The sequence below is a fragment of the Rhincodon typus genome, chromosome 26 (genome assembly GCF_021869965.1).
Source record: "Rhincodon typus isolate 14 chromosome 26, sRhiTyp1.1, whole genome shotgun sequence".
Classification (NCBI taxonomy): Eukaryota; Metazoa; Chordata; class Chondrichthyes; order Orectolobiformes; family Rhincodontidae; genus Rhincodon; species Rhincodon typus.
The window spans coordinates 18,924,608-18,943,113 of record NC_063357.1 but is presented as its reverse complement, the minus strand read 5'-3'; the positions used below and the strand labels follow the sequence as shown (position 1 = coordinate 18,943,113).

General features: G+C 39.6%; 1 protein-coding gene across 2 annotated transcripts in view; it reads left to right on the top strand.

Annotated features, from left to right (window-relative positions):
- Window positions 1-18,506, top strand: part of aatf (apoptosis antagonizing transcription factor) — a 125,870-nt gene that overhangs the window by 94,121 nt on the left and 13,243 nt on the right. Inside the window, exon 12 of one of the 2 annotated variants that reach the window (XM_048612567.1) lies at window positions 13,643-14,262. The exons of the other annotated variant lie outside the window; for it this stretch is intronic. Within the exon in view, the coding sequence (XP_048468524.1) occupies window positions 13,643-13,727 (85 nt within the window). The 3' untranslated portion in view covers window positions 13,728-14,262. Of the gene's footprint in view, window positions 1-13,642; window positions 14,263-18,506 lie in introns of those variants that run through there. 2 annotated transcript variants of the gene reach the window in all.

Genomic DNA, 18,506 nt, shown 5'->3' with positions numbered 1-18,506 from the left:
TGGAGACTACCTTCATGCCAGATTTTCTCTGTTCACTTTATAATTGTGTAATTCTATATTTTATTTTCCTCTTTTTTTGTCTTCTCTTGCAGTTAGTGGCTCAGGCTCACTTCCCACGCATGCTGGTCTTTTTATCTTTGATCTATCTGATCCCATGACACTGTTACTGCAAAGAGTACCAGAACTATTTGCTCCAAAATATTTTCCAATATCCATTTGACCAGTCAGTGAGAAGTAAAGGAAATTGTAACAGCAGAAAGAGAGATCCTTGGGATCCACATGGCCAGTCCCATTGTACTGCTCAGACAGGATAATCCCTCCCTATCTTCTCCCCCTCATCTCCAATTTCTGTTCAATATTTCTCTACCTGACAGTATTCAATCAAAAATTAAGATGGTAATTGAACCTGCAATCTTCCAGCTTTGTAATGGTTCATGTTATTGTATATATTCCATTATACTGCACTGCCCCGTATTAAGTTTTGAAACTCCTACAGAAAGCACTAAATCTAACAATGAAGAAGTGGTAATATGCTGCTTAATATGAATCTGTATCAACCATGAAATACCTTACCTCACTTACCTCTGCTAATGATATTCTGAAAAAAATGCTGTGAAGGGGAGGAAACCTGTTACAAATCACTGGCTCAAATCTACTTTTAATACGAAAAATCAAAGAATCATGGTTCATTTTGCATAGCCTTAAGGGAGCTGAAAGTATTAAAATGTACCCTTACCCTAGTGAATTTCAACAGTGACAAGGTTAAACTTGCAGGATTGATGAGTTTCTGTTTTTGCATGGTGTACTTGGCAAAAAGAAACAGTGCAGTTACAGGAGGAGGGAGAGACGCAATCTTAAATGCTGTATGTAATGCATCCCTGTGTGAACTACTTGTGAAATAAGTTGCAATATTGGACTGAAATCTCTTGCTAACATTTTATTATTTATATTGATCACTAGTGGTTATTTAATTAATTTTTAGAAAGGTGAACATATTTGAACTGGCTTAATTTTAGAAATTGCCACGTAATTGTTCATATCTTCAGGTTTTCAGTCCTGCAGACCACTTCCATCTTCTAACCAAGTGTCATCTTAAAGTGTGTTGGAGATTTACGAATGGCAAGAATTGTAAATTAATTTTATATGCTAAATACAGACTTGTGTAGTAATTGTCTAATTTATATGTAAATCACAAATCAATTGATGCTAGAAAACACAATAGTGCTAACAGCGAGGCTGTTAGTGGACCAGAAATTAATCCACCTCTGGAAGTTCTTTAAATTTGCCTGGGAGTAAGGGGGTTACCATGCTGCTGGAGAAACACATTATTTGTCCTTATTCTTCTACCCCTCCCCCAGTTGCTTTAATGTGCAGAGCAAGATTTGAGATTCCAATCTAATGTTGCTGGATACCACAAAGTCACTGTCAATTAATTGTCCATTACATAGGGGAGGCGATGGCCGAGTGGTATTGTCGCTGGACTGTTCAGAGACCCGGATAATGTTCTGGGGACCCAGGTTCGAATTCCGCCATGGCAGATGGTGACATTTGAATCCAATAAAAAAAAAAATCTGGAATTAAGGATCTAATGATGACCATGAATCCATTGTCCGCTAATGCCATTTAGGGAAGGAAACTGCCATCCTTACCTGGTCCGGCCTACACGTGACCCCAGACCCACAGCAATGTGGTTGACTCTGAACTGCCCTCTGGGCAATTAAGGATGGGCAATAAATGCTGGCTAGTCAGTGATGCCCACATCCCATTAATGATTAAAAACAAACATATGAATTGAACATACTGACCTAGAAATGCTTAGGGCAGAAGACCGTTGATCCACTTAGGCTGCCCTGCCAAGCCTGCTGTTACTGTTCCTTACTCTAATTACTTGAACTTAAAACTCTAACTATGAAGAATTCATCCAGTCCTTTTTGTTTTAAACCTATCATGATTAAGAAGATGGGTTGCAGAGTGAATGTTGTTTTTTATCTGAAACATGGGCTTCAGTCTCATCCTAACACCAATGTTGAAAATGTGTGGACAAATTGCACTGATAATAAACTTGAAACCATTTCTCAAAACTGCATTTGGGAAAATTACATTGATTTTCTTTAAACATGGATCCTGAACAGGTTCCCTGAATTGCTAAGAAATCTAATAGCTGTAATGTTGTCATACTGTACTATCAATGTGGAGACCTGAACTGGAATTATTCATGTTCAGCCCTCCTCAAGGGGACAAGTTTGCCCATCTGTGAAGTCATTAAAATGAGGGAGGGAAGACTGACCATGCAGTTATCTCCCAACATTACATAAATGTGCCCTTGGCTTTATCAGGCAATTGTACCATTGACTATATCTGTGGAGGTGACTACCAAAATGGATGACTGAGAGAAAATATAACTTAAAATGCAGTTTCTTAAATACTCAAACTATTTTTGCAAATTAGGTTTGAACTCGAGATAACTACCAGGAAACATTTTTGGAAGTTGCTTGCTGGGCTGCTTTATAAAGTTTTTTTTTGTATCATCTCTGCTTGCCAAGAAAAGAGATTTCTATCCCAGAACTTCATATGAAATTTTGCACTTATTTTATAACACTGTACATTTTGTGCATGAAGAATGCCTGCAGCATTCACTTCCCAAATTCCCATTTCTGCAGAACATTTTCTATATGGTAGGATGATCAGTTTTGAAAACTGCTTGGATTGACAAATAGCACTCCTGTATAGGAGTTCCAAATTCAGAATACATTGACTTGACAATTGATGAATAAGGAAAAGGTAGGAAGGCAATGGCCTAGTGTTATTATTACTAGACTTTTAATTCAGAAACTCAGCTAATGTTCTGGGGACCTGGATTCTAATCCCACCATGGTGGAATTTGCATTCCGTTTAAAAAAAAATCTGGAATTAAGATACTGATGACCATGCAGCCATTGCCGATTGTTGGAAAAACCCATCTGGCTCACTATTGTCCTTCATGGAAGGAAAACTGCCATCCTCACCTGGTCTGGCTTACATGTGATTTCAGACCAACAGCAATGTAGTTGACCCTCAACTGTCTTCTGAAATGTGGATGATCCATCTCTACCTCCTCCGGTGGTTGCCAGTATCACAGATGCCTGCCTTCAATTTGATTCACTCCTTGTGATATCAAGAAATGGTTGAAGACACTGGATACTGCAAAGTCCCTGACCATATCCCGGCAGTAGTACTGAAGACTTGTGCTCCAGAGTTTGCCGCACCCCTACCAAACTGTTCCAGTACAGTTACAACACTGGTATCTACCTGACAGTGTGGTTAGTACTGCTGTCTCACAGTGCCAGGGACCCAGGTTTGATTCCACACATACATTTTCTCCCAGTGCTCCAGTTTCCTCCCACAGTACAAAGATGTGCAGGTCAGGTGGATTGGCCATGCTAAATTGCCCATAGTATCCTGGGATGTGTAGGTTAGGTGGATTAGCCATGGGAAATGTAAGGGTTACAGGGATAGGATAGAGGGGTGGTCTGGGTGGGATGCTCTTCAGAGGGTCGGTGTGGACTCAACGGATTGAATGGCCTGCTTCCACATTGTAGATTTTCTATGATTCTGTGTATGTGGAAAATTGCCCAGTTATGTCCTGCACACAAGAAACAGGGCAAATTAAACCCAGACAATTACTGCACCATCAGCCTACTCTCGTTCATCAGTAAAGTGACTGAAGGAGTCATCAACAGTGTTATCAAATAGAACTTGCTCATCGACACCCAGTTTGGGTTCCCCCAGGGCCACTCAGTTCCTGACCTCACTGCTGACTTGGTCCAAACATTAGCCAAAGAGCTGAATTTCAGAAGTGAGGTGACAGTGACAACCTTAACACCAAGACCACATTTGACTGAGTGTGGCATCAAGCAGCCCTAGCAAAACTGGAATCTGGGTAATGGAGGGTCAAACTTTCTGCTCGTTGGAATAATACCTTGGTAATAGGACACAAAGGGTAGTGGTAGAAGGCTCTTTGAGTGACTGGAGGGCGGTGTCCAGTAGTGTACCACATGGATGAGTACTGGAACCCTTATTGTTTGTTATATACATAAATGATATAGATGAAAATGTGGGGGAATGTTGAGCAAATTTCCAGACGACACCAAGATTCATAGATTGGTTAATAGCTAAGATGGTTGTAGGTTATAAGAAGATATAGATGGGTTGGTAAGATGGGGCAGATCAGTGGCAGATGGTATTTAAGTGCAAGATGATGCATTTTGGAAGAAGAAGTGAGATGAGGGGGTATTTAATGAATGGCAGGGCATTGGGTAGCTTGGAGGAACATAGGGACCTTGGGGTAATTATTCACCTATCCCTGAAGTTTGCAGAGCAAGTGAATAGAATCATTAAAAAGGAATATGGGACGCTTGCTTTCATCAGTTGTGGCATAGAGTATAAGAGCAAGGAGGTAATGCTGGAGTTCTACAGAGTGTTGGTCAAGCCATAACTGGAGTACTGTATGCAGTTCTGGTCACCTCACTACAGGAAGGATGTGACAGCATTAGAGGAGGTACAGAGGCAGTTCACCAGGATGTTGCCTAGGATGGAGAAATTGAGCTGTAGGGAGAGACTAAATGGTCTTTGGTTGTTTTCCTCAGAACAGAGAAGACTGAGGGGAGACATGATATGAGGGGTATGAACAGAGAGCAGCTGTTCACCTTGGTTGAGGGGTCAATCATGAGAGGGCATAGTTTTAGGTTAAGGGGCAGGCGATTCAGTGGGGATTTGTGGAAAAATGTTTTCACTCAGCAGGTGGTGGGAATCTGGAATGCACTGCCTGGGAAGGTAGTGGAAGCAGGAAACCACACAATGTTTTTAAAAATAATTGGATGGGTACTTCAAATATCATAAGATTCAAGGATATGGGACAAGTGCAGGAAATTGGGACTAGCACACTTTATTGGGAATTACATCATTATCAGACTCTGGGCCAAAGGGCCTTTTCTGCGCTATATGAATCTATGAATCTTTACCTAGCACATAGGGCGATGGTTGTGATTGTTGGAGGTCAGTCATTTCAGCTCTGGGACATCTCTGCAGGAGTTCCTAGTACTTACCACCTTCCCTCCATTGGCTGATCAGAAGTGGGGATGTTGGCTGATGATTACACATTTTCAGCACCATTTGCAGCTCCTCAAATTGAAGCAGTCCATGTTCAAATGCAGAATGATCTGGACAGTATCCAGGATTGGGCAGAATAGTGGCAAATAACATTTGCGCTATACAAATGCCATGAGATGACCATTTCCAGCAAGACAAGATCTAACCAGTGTCCCTTAATGTGCAATGTTGTTACACATAATCAATATCCTTGGGTTACCATTGACCAGAAACTGAACTGGACTTGCCACATAAACACAGTGGCTACAACAGCAGGTCAACGGCTCGGATTACTGTGGCGAGTAACTCATCCCCTGACACCCCAAAGCCTGTCCACCACCTGCAAGGTAGAAGTCAGGAGTGTGATGGAATGCTCCCCACTTGCCTGAATGAGTGCATCCCCAGCAATACTCACGAAGCTTTGTACCATTCAGGACAAAGCAGCCAGCTTGATTGGCACCACCTCCACAAGCGTCCACTCCTTCCACCACGGACACTCAGTACATATTGCTGCTAGTATCTACAAGATGCGCTGCAGAAGTTGACCAAATATCCTTAGACAGCATCTTTCAAACCCATGATCACTTCCATCTTAAAGTACAAGGGCAGCAGGTACATGCAAACACCACCACCTGCAAGTTCCGTTACAAATTACTTACTATCCTAACTGGGAAACATTGCCGTTCTTTCACTGTTACTGGTCAAATCCTGGAATTTTCTTCCTCAGGCCATTGTTGGGCAACAGCACATGGACTGCACTAGTTTAAGAAGACAGCCCACCACCCCCTTCTCAAGGGCAGCTAGGGACAGGCAATAAATACTGGCCCAGGCAGCGATGCATATGTCCCATTGAAAAAAAGTAAATGAAGAATGTCAAAAGGATGTTTCAGTTTGGGCCTGCGGCAGCACTTCGAGCATTGGAAGCTTTTATTTTTGAAGTTATCTACTTGTGTAATTAAGCTATGTTCCATCCATTTACAGCATTCTAATGCTTGTCACCATCTGTTACCTAAAGTGATGCTCCAAGTTTTCAGAGTACGTTGTGCCATTTTCTATTGGAGCTTGACATCTCAGTATATTATAATTAAAGTAGGGAACATATGCCAAAAACATTTGCTATTTTCTGGCTTTGTTAGGACATGAACTACTACCATGACTCCTTTTGCCAAGTTTTTCATTTGTTGTGCTGATTTTGCTGACAGAAGTTTAATTTTTACTGCAACTTTCATTTTCATTGGACATAAAACCTATTGAGGTGTCCCATCACATACTATTTTGTTTTGACATGTAGTCACTCTTATCTTTGCAAATATGATGAATTAGCTTTCTCACCATGCAAATACTAAATAATTGCCAACTCCAACTAGGCAGAATCTTGCCATTGTCCAATGACGTGCAATGGCATTACCTTTGCTGAATTCCCCATTAGTCAACATCGTGGAGGGTTACCATTGATCAGAAACTCCATTGAACGGCAGCATCTATGAAGAGAAATCAGATTTAAATTCAGGTCTGGTGACCCTTCCTCAGAATGGGTTCTCTTCACAGATGCTGCCAGATCTGCTGAGCTTTTCCAGCAACTTCTGTTCTTGTCTCCTCATAACCTGTCCAACATCTATAACACAGAAGTCAAGAGTTTGACTTTGACTATTAATAGAATACAGGCCACTCACTTGAATGGGTGCGGTTCCAATGATAACCTAGAACTTGGCACCATGTGGGACCAAGTATTCGATTGATTGGCACTCCATCCACCATCTTCAGGATTCACTCACTTTGTCACCAAAGCACAGTGGTAGTGCTGTGTATCATCTATAAGATACACTGCAGTGACTCACCAAGCTTTCTTTGACAGCACCTTCCAAATCCACCTGGAAGAACAAGGGCTGTAGATACTTGGTAACTACTGCTGTGCAAGTTTCCCTGCAAGTTCTATACCATCCTGAGTTGGAACTTTATTGCCGTTCCTTCATTGTTACTGTTTCAAATACCTGGAATTCCTTTCTAATGACACTGTGGGTGGGACTAAACTGCAAAAACTATGGTGGCTCAAGAAGACAGGTCACCACCTTCTCTAGAGCAATAAATGCTGGCCTAGCCCACATTCCACAAATGAATAAAATAAAAATAACCATTTAGTTTACAGCCATTTAGGTAAATGATGTTGGTCACACTGATTGAGACAGGGTTGTTGATCAAAACATTGGGAGAGCTTACTTAAATATTCATCCAAAAGACAGTCCATTGTTTTGCATTGGCAATCAGCCCAGACTACATGTTGAAGTCTTGCAGTGGGCTTGTACCTGTGATCTGATTCTCATGAGTGCAACTAATTGTGCTAAACTAACATTAAAAAGTAACAAAAGCCAACTACACATACTTAATAGATCTCTGGATATGTGTTTCATGTGGATTTCCAACATTCCTCTGCTCATCCAGACAGAAAAATAAAACTATTTTTAATCCATTTTTATGTTGCAAGTCACTGATCACATTCAACTGACCCTTATAAACACAATTCACAAATTTGGGTAGTGGGCTTTTGTTGTCCTTTTAATATCAATTTGGTATAGTTATATACATTTGCAAATTAGTCCAGAGTGCACAGTTGCAAGCTCCTCCTCCAGGTGTTGAACACATTCAGTTCCAGCATATGGCTCTGAAAGTGGACATTGCCACTTCCAAAGGTCTGAGCACTACACCAAGAGGAAAAAGCGATGTTTAAATTGGCAACACTTCTCTGAGCACCATTATCTTCACAGTAACAACTAATAAGTTCCATTTTCTACATGTTGATGCATTGATGCGGCTGTCTTGTGTGAAAAGAGTTGTTGATTCCAAATGATTATGGGTAAAGCACACTGATTTTAAAATAATGGCATATTCTGTAGCACCCTTTGAAATTCTGGCATGTTTACTTTCAAAGGGCTTTTGTTAAGATGTCATCAGATCCAGTATGCAACAACCATCCAAGGGAACACAGTACAGTGAACAAAAGTGTAAAAGGATATGTAATACGCAGGCAGACAGCCAGCCCAACTATATTTGGAGAGCCTCCAATTTTTGTTTACAGGTTTTGTCATTACTGTGCAACGATATCCATCTCACTTATTACTTGTGACATGTACCATTCACCCAAGTTGCAAGGATTGAATCCACATCATTGAGTATCGAGAACCATGAGCACTCAGTAAGTGGCTCAATGATTCAGCTGTAAAAGTTTCATTTTGTTGTATGTTGAGCTAATTGATCTGAACCAAAACAAGGGTATGGCTGCTACAATTGCGTCTCTGGAACTGGAGAAAGAAAGCATCACGTCAGGGATTCTGCTGCGTGGCATATACCAACTATGACTGAGGATCAAATTCAGCCTTTCTGTAGTCTGATATACTGATGTAACGAAGCTACATACATGAGATATTTTGTGGAAAGTACCAGTGTTCTTGGCATCATAGCTAAATAAGGAATCAGTGTTTTTGAGAGAGTGCAAGTATTTGGGAAATTATTGCACTAGTGAGTACACATTAGTTACATAACAAGGTAGATTAAGATATCTCCAGTTTGTCACTTGGTACTGAATCTCTGCTTAAGAGGACATTCCACCTCAATTTCAAACTAGCCACTGTTCACTAAGAGGTGGGTATGAAGGTTTGCTTTAATGACAGGCTTCACCTGATCCAGTTATAAAACTAAAGGTAGTTTTGAATTATTTGTAGTTTTCATGGATGGCCACTTGTGGCTGATTCCATGCATCTATCTTTTGTTTTATTCATTCATGAATGTGGGCTTTGCTAGCTAGGCCAACATTTATTACCTGTGCTTAATTTCCCTTGTGAAGTTTATGCTGAGCTGCCTTCTTTACCCACTGCAGTCCATTTGGTATATCCTGTTAGGGAGGGTATTCTAGGATTTCGACCCATTAACGGTAAAGAAATAGCAACATGCCATCTAACCAAAAAGCAGGTGGTGGGATTCCCATGTAATCACTACCCATGTCTTTCTAGATGGTAGTGGTTGTTGGTGTGGAAGGTGAATTTTTATAGTGCCTGAGTATTGTTTGAACAATTGGGAAGTTTGCCTAACTTGTGCCTTGGAAACCATGGACAGCCTTTGAGGAGTCAGAAAGTGAGTTACTCGAGGCAGGATCCCTATCCTCTAACTGGCTTTTGCAGACAGTATTTACTTGGCTGGTCCAGTTCAGTTTCTGGTCAATGGTAACACCCAGGATGTTGGTGGGGGATTCAACAATGGTCATGTCATTGAGTGTCAAGAGGTGATTGTTAAATTTTGTGTTGTTGGAGATAGTTATTGCTGTCCCTGACTGACGTAAATGTTACTTGTTACTTGTCAGCCCATATTGACCAGGTCTTGATGCATCTTAACAGGGACTGTTTCAGTATTTGAAATGGTACTGAACATTGTGCAATCATCAAAGAATGTCCCCATTTCTGACTGTATGAGGTAGAGCCATACAACATAATGAAGGATATCCTCAATGTGAAGATGGTATTTTATCTCTGCAATGACTGAGTGGTTGACACTCCAATGCTACTCTCATCCATTGCAGATAGAATGAGTATGAGATCCAGTCAACTTTTCCCTCTTGTTTGTTCCTTCACTCCTCAGAGTCACTCTTATTGATGACATTTTACTGTGCGTGGGGGATTTCATTTTCACCCTTGCCATCTAGTGCTATGTCAATTCTTCTCCAAGTTGTGCTCAACATGCATGAGTACTGATTCATCTGCTGAGGTGGTAATTGGAGACTTTTCTTTTGCTCATGTTTGACCTGATTAGACTTTGTTGAGTCAACATTAAAGAATCCCAGGGCCATCTAATCCATGTACCACAGTGCTGCCACCTCTGGTAGGTCTGTCCAGGACATTTTTAATTTTGACTTTTATTGAATTCAACTTCCACTATCTGCTATGGTGGGATACAAACCAGATTCCCAGACCATTATAGAGTCATACAGCATGGAAACAGATCCTTCAGTCCAACTTGTCCATGCTAGTCCAGTGACATTACTTCTACATTTCTGTTTGTCAGTAACAGAATGTTGTATAAAGACAAGCAACCCAAAAATAAATCACACCGAACTCAAGAGAGTACACTGTTGAATGGCCCACAGTAATTGGAATCTTATTTCAGGCTTACTTCCTTTGTCTTTGAAATATTGTTATTCAAGTCCAAAACACACACAGCTGAAATGATATCTCTTATTACTTGTCTGATTGAATTCTGCAAATCTTTTCAGTGCCTGTGTGGTTTTGTCTGTTCTATTAAAATATACCATCTAGTTTCCCCACTTGAAGGACTTGGCTAAAAGGGACATGCCTCTAGAAAATACAAGATTGCCTTAGAACGTGTTAGTCACTCAGGGTACACGCTTAGAATATTTGATATTTAATTTGACAAGGTTCTTGGCGAACTTGATGAATTGAAAAGAAGTAGCATCAATAATGAATAGCTTCATAAAATGAGATTCCATTTTTTTTAGCAAAAAGCTTTTCTTGTCTATTGTGTTCAGACTCCATGCTGTTGATATGCTGCAGTAGCTACGGTTTTCCAATCTAGTATAGCAAAAAGTTGCTAAGAACAGCTGCAGCCTTTGTAATTATACTCTGCAGTTTTATTCGAAAAATGTCTAAGATATTTAGAAAGCCACTTATAATCCCCATAGTTCTTTCAAACTGCAGTTATCTGAAAATATCATCTTTACTTATGGGAAAGGGACAATACCTGAGGACAGAAAGCAAGTTCAGCCATGGTCTCAGTAGATACAAGTACAAAATGAAAGACTTTTTTTTGAGAAGGATTTGTCTTTACTTTGGTCTATATCCGAACAAAGGCAATTAATGTCAGTTACTGACAGGAGATTATTTTTCCCTTATTATCATCCCCATAAGGAGTAATCTGGTTTGTTCTGCTGAATTCTGCAAAAGGAAGTTGACCGAAATTAAAATTCTGTGTCTGCTTGAAGCCCACTTAGTGATTATGTTGGTTTTTTGTTTGTGTCCAGCTGTTCTACACTGGTGACACCCAAAATTACATACAGGACTTGGCCAAGTGTGTGTTAACACCTGCTTTTGGCGTGGTGGTACTTTGCAAGTGCAAATTTGCCATTTTGACTACCTCTGATATTTTGATCTCAATTAAAACTGGGGAATTAGTTCCTGCAAAATGGATAGCTTGTTTGCAGAAAGATGTTTTCTTTCTACCTATTTCTTTTTGAAAAGAGGTGTTATTTTCTCATCAGTTCAGCCCATGGAACAGAAGGTTCAGGCAAATAAGTTGTTCTGAGCTACTGCTAAAGCTAACTTAGAATTTATTAGTAGCAGGTACACAGCAGCTCTAGTTTACATGGCTTGCATAACTTTGAAGCAACCCATTCTATGAATAGTTTCCTTATGTTGTTCTGTTCTGGGGCAATGTTTTGGTACACCAATAATGTTGCATTCAAGAGAAAAGACTGTTTCAATTTGCACTGCTGACGGCTGCCCAAAGCTATATGTCAGTTCCTTTTTGGTACCAATCGATTGCCTATCCAGTTATGTAATTGGATGATGTTTTTCCCTGAAGACAAGTGACATTGGGATATGGGCCAGGAGCAGGCAGGTGGGACTTATTTAGTTTGGGATTATGTTCGGCATGGTCTGATTGGACTAAAGGGTCTGTTTCCGTACTATATGACTGTATTTGCGTCACACAAATGACAGGCGATGACCATCTCCAATTAGAAACAATGTAATCACCCCTTGACATTCAATGGTGTTACTATCATTGAATCTCCCACTATCAATATCCTTAGGATTACCATTGACCAGAAACTCAACTGGACTCAATACATAAACACAGTGGCAACAAGAGTAGGTCACAGGCTCAGAATATTGCGACGAGTAACTCACCTCTTTACTCCCCACTTGCACGGATGGGCGCAGCTCCAACAGCACTCAAGGTTGACACCATCAGGACAAAGCAGGCCATTTGATTGGCACCACATCCACAAGCATCCACTCCCTCCACCGACGTTCAGTAGCAACAAGATGTACTACAGAAATTCATGAAAGAGCCTTGGACCGCACCTTCCACAATTGTTTCCCCCAAGAAGGACAAAGGCAGCAAATGCATGGGGACATGCCCAGCTGCAAGTTTCCTTCCAAACCATTCACCGTTCTGATGTGGAAATCTATTGCCATTCCTTTTACTGTCGCTGAGTCAAAAGCCTGACATTCCCTCCCTAACAGCATTGTGAGTCAGTCTACAGCACATGGACTGCAATGGTTCTAGAAGACAGCTCACCACCGCCTTCTCAAGAGCAGCTGGGAATGGGCAATAAATGTTGGCCAGAAAGCAACACCCATGTCCCACAAGTGAATTAAAAGTATTTTATAATAGGTTTACCTCACTTTTCTTGCCCTTTTCCTGTCTGTGTCTCCCTCTTTCTGTTTGCCTGCCCTTTCTAGTTGTCTCTCTATTTACCTCTCCAGTGTGCAGAAAGGAAAATCTGAAAAGGTCAGTCAGCTGGCCTGTAAGTTCTTTCCAGCTGCTTTGAGGGTTCTGTTACCAGTGTGAGATTCTATTTTCCAGAGTTTCCTTTCTACATTCTGCTCAGTGATACTTCAGCCTAGGTGGTAACAGAAATCCTATCCAGACAATGTGAAGATTGGTATGCTGTGAATGGGAATCTTCAAGAAATCTGTTTCTCTTCAGTTGCTCCAAGGTTTGAGTGAATTGTGCAGAATAAAAATCAAAAAGTTGCATTGTAGCTGAAATTCAAATCATGTGTTAAATGAGTAATCATTGGTGATTTATTAAGAACTTGTCATTCATTAACAAAAATAACTCCGGTTCTTTGAAAGCCTAGACACTCCAGGCAACTTAATATTGCTACAATTCAGAGTTGTTGACGTGTGCTGCTATTCCTGTTTCAGAAGCTTTGGTTATGGAAAGGTAATGAGACCTGGCCCTCAAAATGGATCACTTGGACCAAATTTAAAATCTATGCTTGAAATCCTATGACCAAACTCTGCACCCATTCTGAACTCCATTCATGTTACAGTTGGAGAATCAGGCAGCTTATCTTGGCATACTCTGCATACAGACCTTATTTAATAGAACAACCACAAACATTAGAAAATTTGAAGTGTTTTTGAGGGACCAATTCTTAGCAGTCAGAGCAGAACTAAAAGACGTAGTTGAAATTACAATATTGTGGGATCTCTTGAGATCAAGCTTTACATCTGTGGATACTTTAAGGACTTTATCTCCACTGACAATACAACCATTATAATCTTGCCTCATTGTCCTCAGCAAGATCTTCTGGCTGTTCTCTTTTGATGGTGTCTGAAAAACATCATTCTAAAACCAAACCAAAAAGATTATATGATTTTGTTTTTAAAAGTGTTATAATTTGAGACTCCTGAACCAACCTGCAATAGGCTAACTAAATATAAACTTGCAACTATTCAACAGAAAGTAAACATTCTTAATGTTTTATTTTCCTGTAATGCAGGTCAGAACTATACAAATCTCTGTTTGGAAAAATCAAGCAAGCTGAAGAAATGCAGTGCTCATCGCCACTGGTCTTTGGACATTGATTACTGCTGGAAAAACAAGTGGGCTCTTGACTGTCATACACTTTTTTAAACAAGACAGGACTATATTGATTTTCCCATTCAAATTCTGTTCTGGCTGGAACTTGTTTTTTCTCAAAATTCTCATCATTCTTTCCCTTTTCCTGGAGGAAATCCTTTTGCTATTTTATGACTATTTATATTTTATTAAAAAAGTATAAGACGACCAGCAGACTGACCTTTTTTAATAAAAGCTCAATTATGAAATTTTTCATAAATACAGGAAAGCTAATGCTTTTTAAAATTAGAACAAAGCTAATAGAAGAGCAAAATGTACAAAATTAACTATTTTACTAATCTGGTGTTAGATGTTATGGTGCAAAGTTTATCTCTTGCACTTAAAGTACCACTATCTCATGATGGAATGATTGAAAAGTGTATTGCTGTTAAAAGATACTGGAAATAAAGTTAGCTTTGCACATGTTTCCTGAAGTGCATTGTTTAATCTGCTGTTTATTGAATGTTTTGCTTGGAATAAAGGCTTCATTGCTCTCTTTGACCAGCTCGTGTGAGCTCATTAATTTTTCTAACAGACTGCAGTTTGTTTTATTGGCAAAATGGTGTTATATTCTTCTACAAATTATTATATTTATTATTTTGAAATAAACCTTCATGCCTAATGCACATGTTCACTTTTAATACCTAAGAATGAAGTGCCGGCTACAACACAGGACCACAAATATGCCAAACTACAGAAACAGAATGCAGTAGACAAAGCTGTGATCACACAGCAAGCAGCTCAGATCAAAGCTCTGCAGTCGTACAGCTCTATTTGTGAATGGTGGTAGTCAAAAAAAACAATCAGGATATTTGTTAAAATCCTTAATGGCAGGCCTGAGCATGTCAATGCAAAAGAGAAGGTTGGACTATTTGCAACCAATTTTGTTGGGTGAACGGGCAAATATGATTTGGGAGAGATGGGACCCATCATTGAAGGTTGCTTGCAGTTGGTTCCTGTTTTTCTGAGACACCTGAGTATCAGAAGAAGAATAAAAAGGCATCCACAGTGTGCAATATGCGATTCTCCCTCCTCAAAAAATCATCCCACTTTATCCTTTGAGTTTAATCCTTGCTGAAATATGGGTAAAACCCATATCGTCTCTGCAGAACCATGTTGCCTGGTGTGAATGTATTTGTTTAGCATTAAGGGGATAAAGTTTATTTCTTGAATATAGCTTCACTTTCAACTAGTTTTACCACCTGTTTAAAGAAAAGGTTTTGTTTATGATGCTATTTTTGAGTTTATTAGAGAAACCTGCAGTCTCTAACTCTGGGTAAGAGAAATAAGAGATGACAATTTGACAATTTTTATGATTGAATTAATCATTTACACAAATAACATGGCTTGTGGTGTAGCAAGAATTGATTATCAGCATACTCCTCTCATCAGAGTCATAGAAACAACAAATCCAATTAAATGGATCAGCCATCTGATGGAAGGTGACTCTGATAAGTGATGAGTAAGCTCTATTTGATAGTATTACCTCCTCACATGTGCTAGACCTCATCAAAGCCTTGGTCCAAAAATGGGCAAAATAGTTGAATTCCAGAGATGAGATGAGATAAGACTCTTGACTGCGTAGGATTTCAAGAAGCCCTAGTAAATTTGAAATCCTTAGGAGCCAGGGCAAAGTTCTCCACTAGCTGGCGTTCTGTGTAGCACAAAAGATGATGGTTGTAGTTGTTGGAGGCCTATATCTCTAGCCATTGCTGCAAGTGTCTGAGATCCAGCTGTTTTCAGCTGTTTCATCAGTGATGTACCTTCAATCATAAGATCAGAAGGAAGAATGTTTGCTAATGGTTGCACAGTGTTCTTTAGCATTCACAACTTTTCAGAAAACAGCAGTCCCATGCCCACGTGGAGAAAGACCGAGGCAACATTTAGGCTTGTGCTGATAAGTGGCAAGAAACATTCATACCGCATACATGCCAGGAAATAACCACCTTCTGGAGAATGAAATCATTTACTTTTGGCATTCAATACTTTGCCATCACTGAATTCCCTTAATATCGTTGGGTTTACCATTGAACAGAAATTCACCCAGACTGGGCGCACACATACTTTCAGCTGTGGTCTTCAAAGCTAGTGGATTTTGCATGCTTATCCTGTAAATTTTTGAAGATAAAGAACTCCCCCTTCACTACCCAACATTAGGAGTGCAACAAATGTAACTAACTATTTTCAAGCTGGGAGTTAAATCATGCTGTGGAAACATGACATGCATTTAACACTCTCACTTTCCAACAGTCAAATAGAATAGAATTACAGAGCTGTTAACACCTTATCCTGACTGATCTCTCCTCTTTACAATAACTATCCCTTTGCCTTTTTTCCTATGACACCTGTGATCTCTGATCTCTCCTGCCCTCAAATCTCCCACTGACCTCTTGTACCATTTGTTCCTTCTCACCTTTTTCTACATTACAAAACCCACATCTTTTTACCTCTCCAGCTTGGAAGAAGTCATTATCAGATATGAAATGTTAACTCTGTTTCTCTTTCCACAGATACTGCTGGAAGGAACAGTAGAAAGTAGACAGTAAAAAGGAGAAAGTTGCAAAACAGAATAAAACAGTAACAAGAGTAACTAGGTAATCCGTTGAAAATGTTACCAAGGTATCATCTTACACTGATATTTAACACCCTCTGCATTCTTCACTGCTCCTCCTGATATTCTAATCCTGTTAGTTTCAGGACACAGTTTGGAGATGAGATAACTGTAAATCAAAAAGAAAGATCATAATTTGGAGGGAAATTATAAAGCTTTAAACATGATGGATAATACAATAGGTTTAGAAGGAAAGAGGTGTGAAAGTATATGGATCCAAGTGGCTTGCCATATGCTGTTAATGAGATTGAATGCTGCAATGAAACTTGATTAGAATTAGACTTGGATTAGAATGCAATCGAAACCAATGGAATGAATATCATTTCACCTGCCTGAAAGGGAGCAATGTAAATAACAGTCTCGATACCGCTCTCATTGGACATGTTTGGACAAATCTGCCACAGATGTAATCTCTGTGAGGCTGTGATGAGATCAACTCTGGTCTCACATCTCCACTTCCTTCTCCCTAGCAGTGGAAGCCTGAATCTCTGCAGTTCCTTCCCTAAAAATCTTCACGGCTGTCTCCTGTAAGACATGCCTTAACTCCTACTTCTGACCAAGCTTTTAATAACCCATCAATGTCAATTTTTGCTGAAGATGATACTGTGAAGTTCTTTGGAAATGCTGGCATTCTATTACTATCTTTTACTTTGATAAGCAGCTGGTTTTATTAATTCCCACCATATGCCTCACTACCTGAGGCCCACTCATGAAAAATGTATTTTCCTTCAAATTAGCCCTTTGGCTGGGGTTGACAGGCCAAATGATCAAAATAGTGAGATAATATACTAACTGGAGTAATAGATCAAAAGCACATTTTCTCTGCTATTGTTTTTATTGTGAGCTGCAGCTATATCTAAATATTATTTAAAATGAAGCCAGTTTGACAACCTCTGTACAAAATAGTTTGCAATTTATTTTTTTGATGCTATCAAACTGACTGAGAAGGCCAACTAACAGGAACAATAAAGCAGCTTTATGGCTGTGCCCAGTATCCAACATAAATGCAGTAATTAATTTAATTAAATCCACAGAAAACAAGCCAGACTGGAAAACGTCCAGGCTTCAGGATTAATCTGTTTGGAAGAAAGTCTAAGTGTTGTTATGGAAAATCAGTGTACTAAAACAATAAATTAACTAACGTCACCAAGGGGAAAAACGTTTCTTTTAAATGTAATCTTTTTCTGTCAGCCTGAACAGGGCCCTGTTCATTTGCAATGACTAGGTTTGTAGTTGTAATTAACTGTATGTCTATAGGGCGTACAGTGATATTAGCTACCCTCGGGAACTAAACAGGTGGGCTCTCAATGAAGTTGCAAATCTAAAATTTTGATGATTAAATAAGCGTACTACCACAAAGTGGAGAACAAGGAAGATTGTCCAATTGTGGTTCTGAATTAGCAGGACCAGAGTATTGGCAAACTTCCCATTTGCACAAATCAGTAATAGCAGATCTCAATGAATCTTTTCTCGTTCATCATTGACAGAGGACACCCATATGGGTACTAACAGCATATCAAGGGATTCCAGCATTTACAATGTTGCATGCCTGACTCCAAAGGGTATGACATGCCACTTAGTATGTCTGGATAAAACTAGTTTGTGTATTTTCATAGACTGTAGAGGACAAAACAAAAATTTACTGATGAAAAACAATGTATGGCTAAACATGAGCAGTCAGAAGATGAATTCCATACAGCGCAGTAGGATCTTGGAACGTACAAATACTATGACAAATCTTGTTTCCATGTATTGAACTTAAGTCCAACATCAAAATGAACTCTCGCGCATTTGGGTAGGGAAGATGCTGCACTCGTTGGGTAGGGAATCCTAGCTGATTCTCCCTTGAACAAGACCATCCTTCCAGCTGAAAAAGCTTTCGCTGCAGCTTTTGCCAGCACTTGATTGCAAAAGGATTTCCTCCCTGCATATGCATTACCAACAACATATTAAAAAAAATTGATAAATTTGCCTTTTGCACACCACTGTAATGGTTCCTCTCTGTAAATGTTTAATGCAACATTGATTAAAGTAAAGTTTAAAATATTTGCCAGTTCTAAATTTCAACCTGTGAATATTCAAATGCAAATATCACTTGCGTAAAGGTGAGTGTTTTACATTTTAAACTATAAAG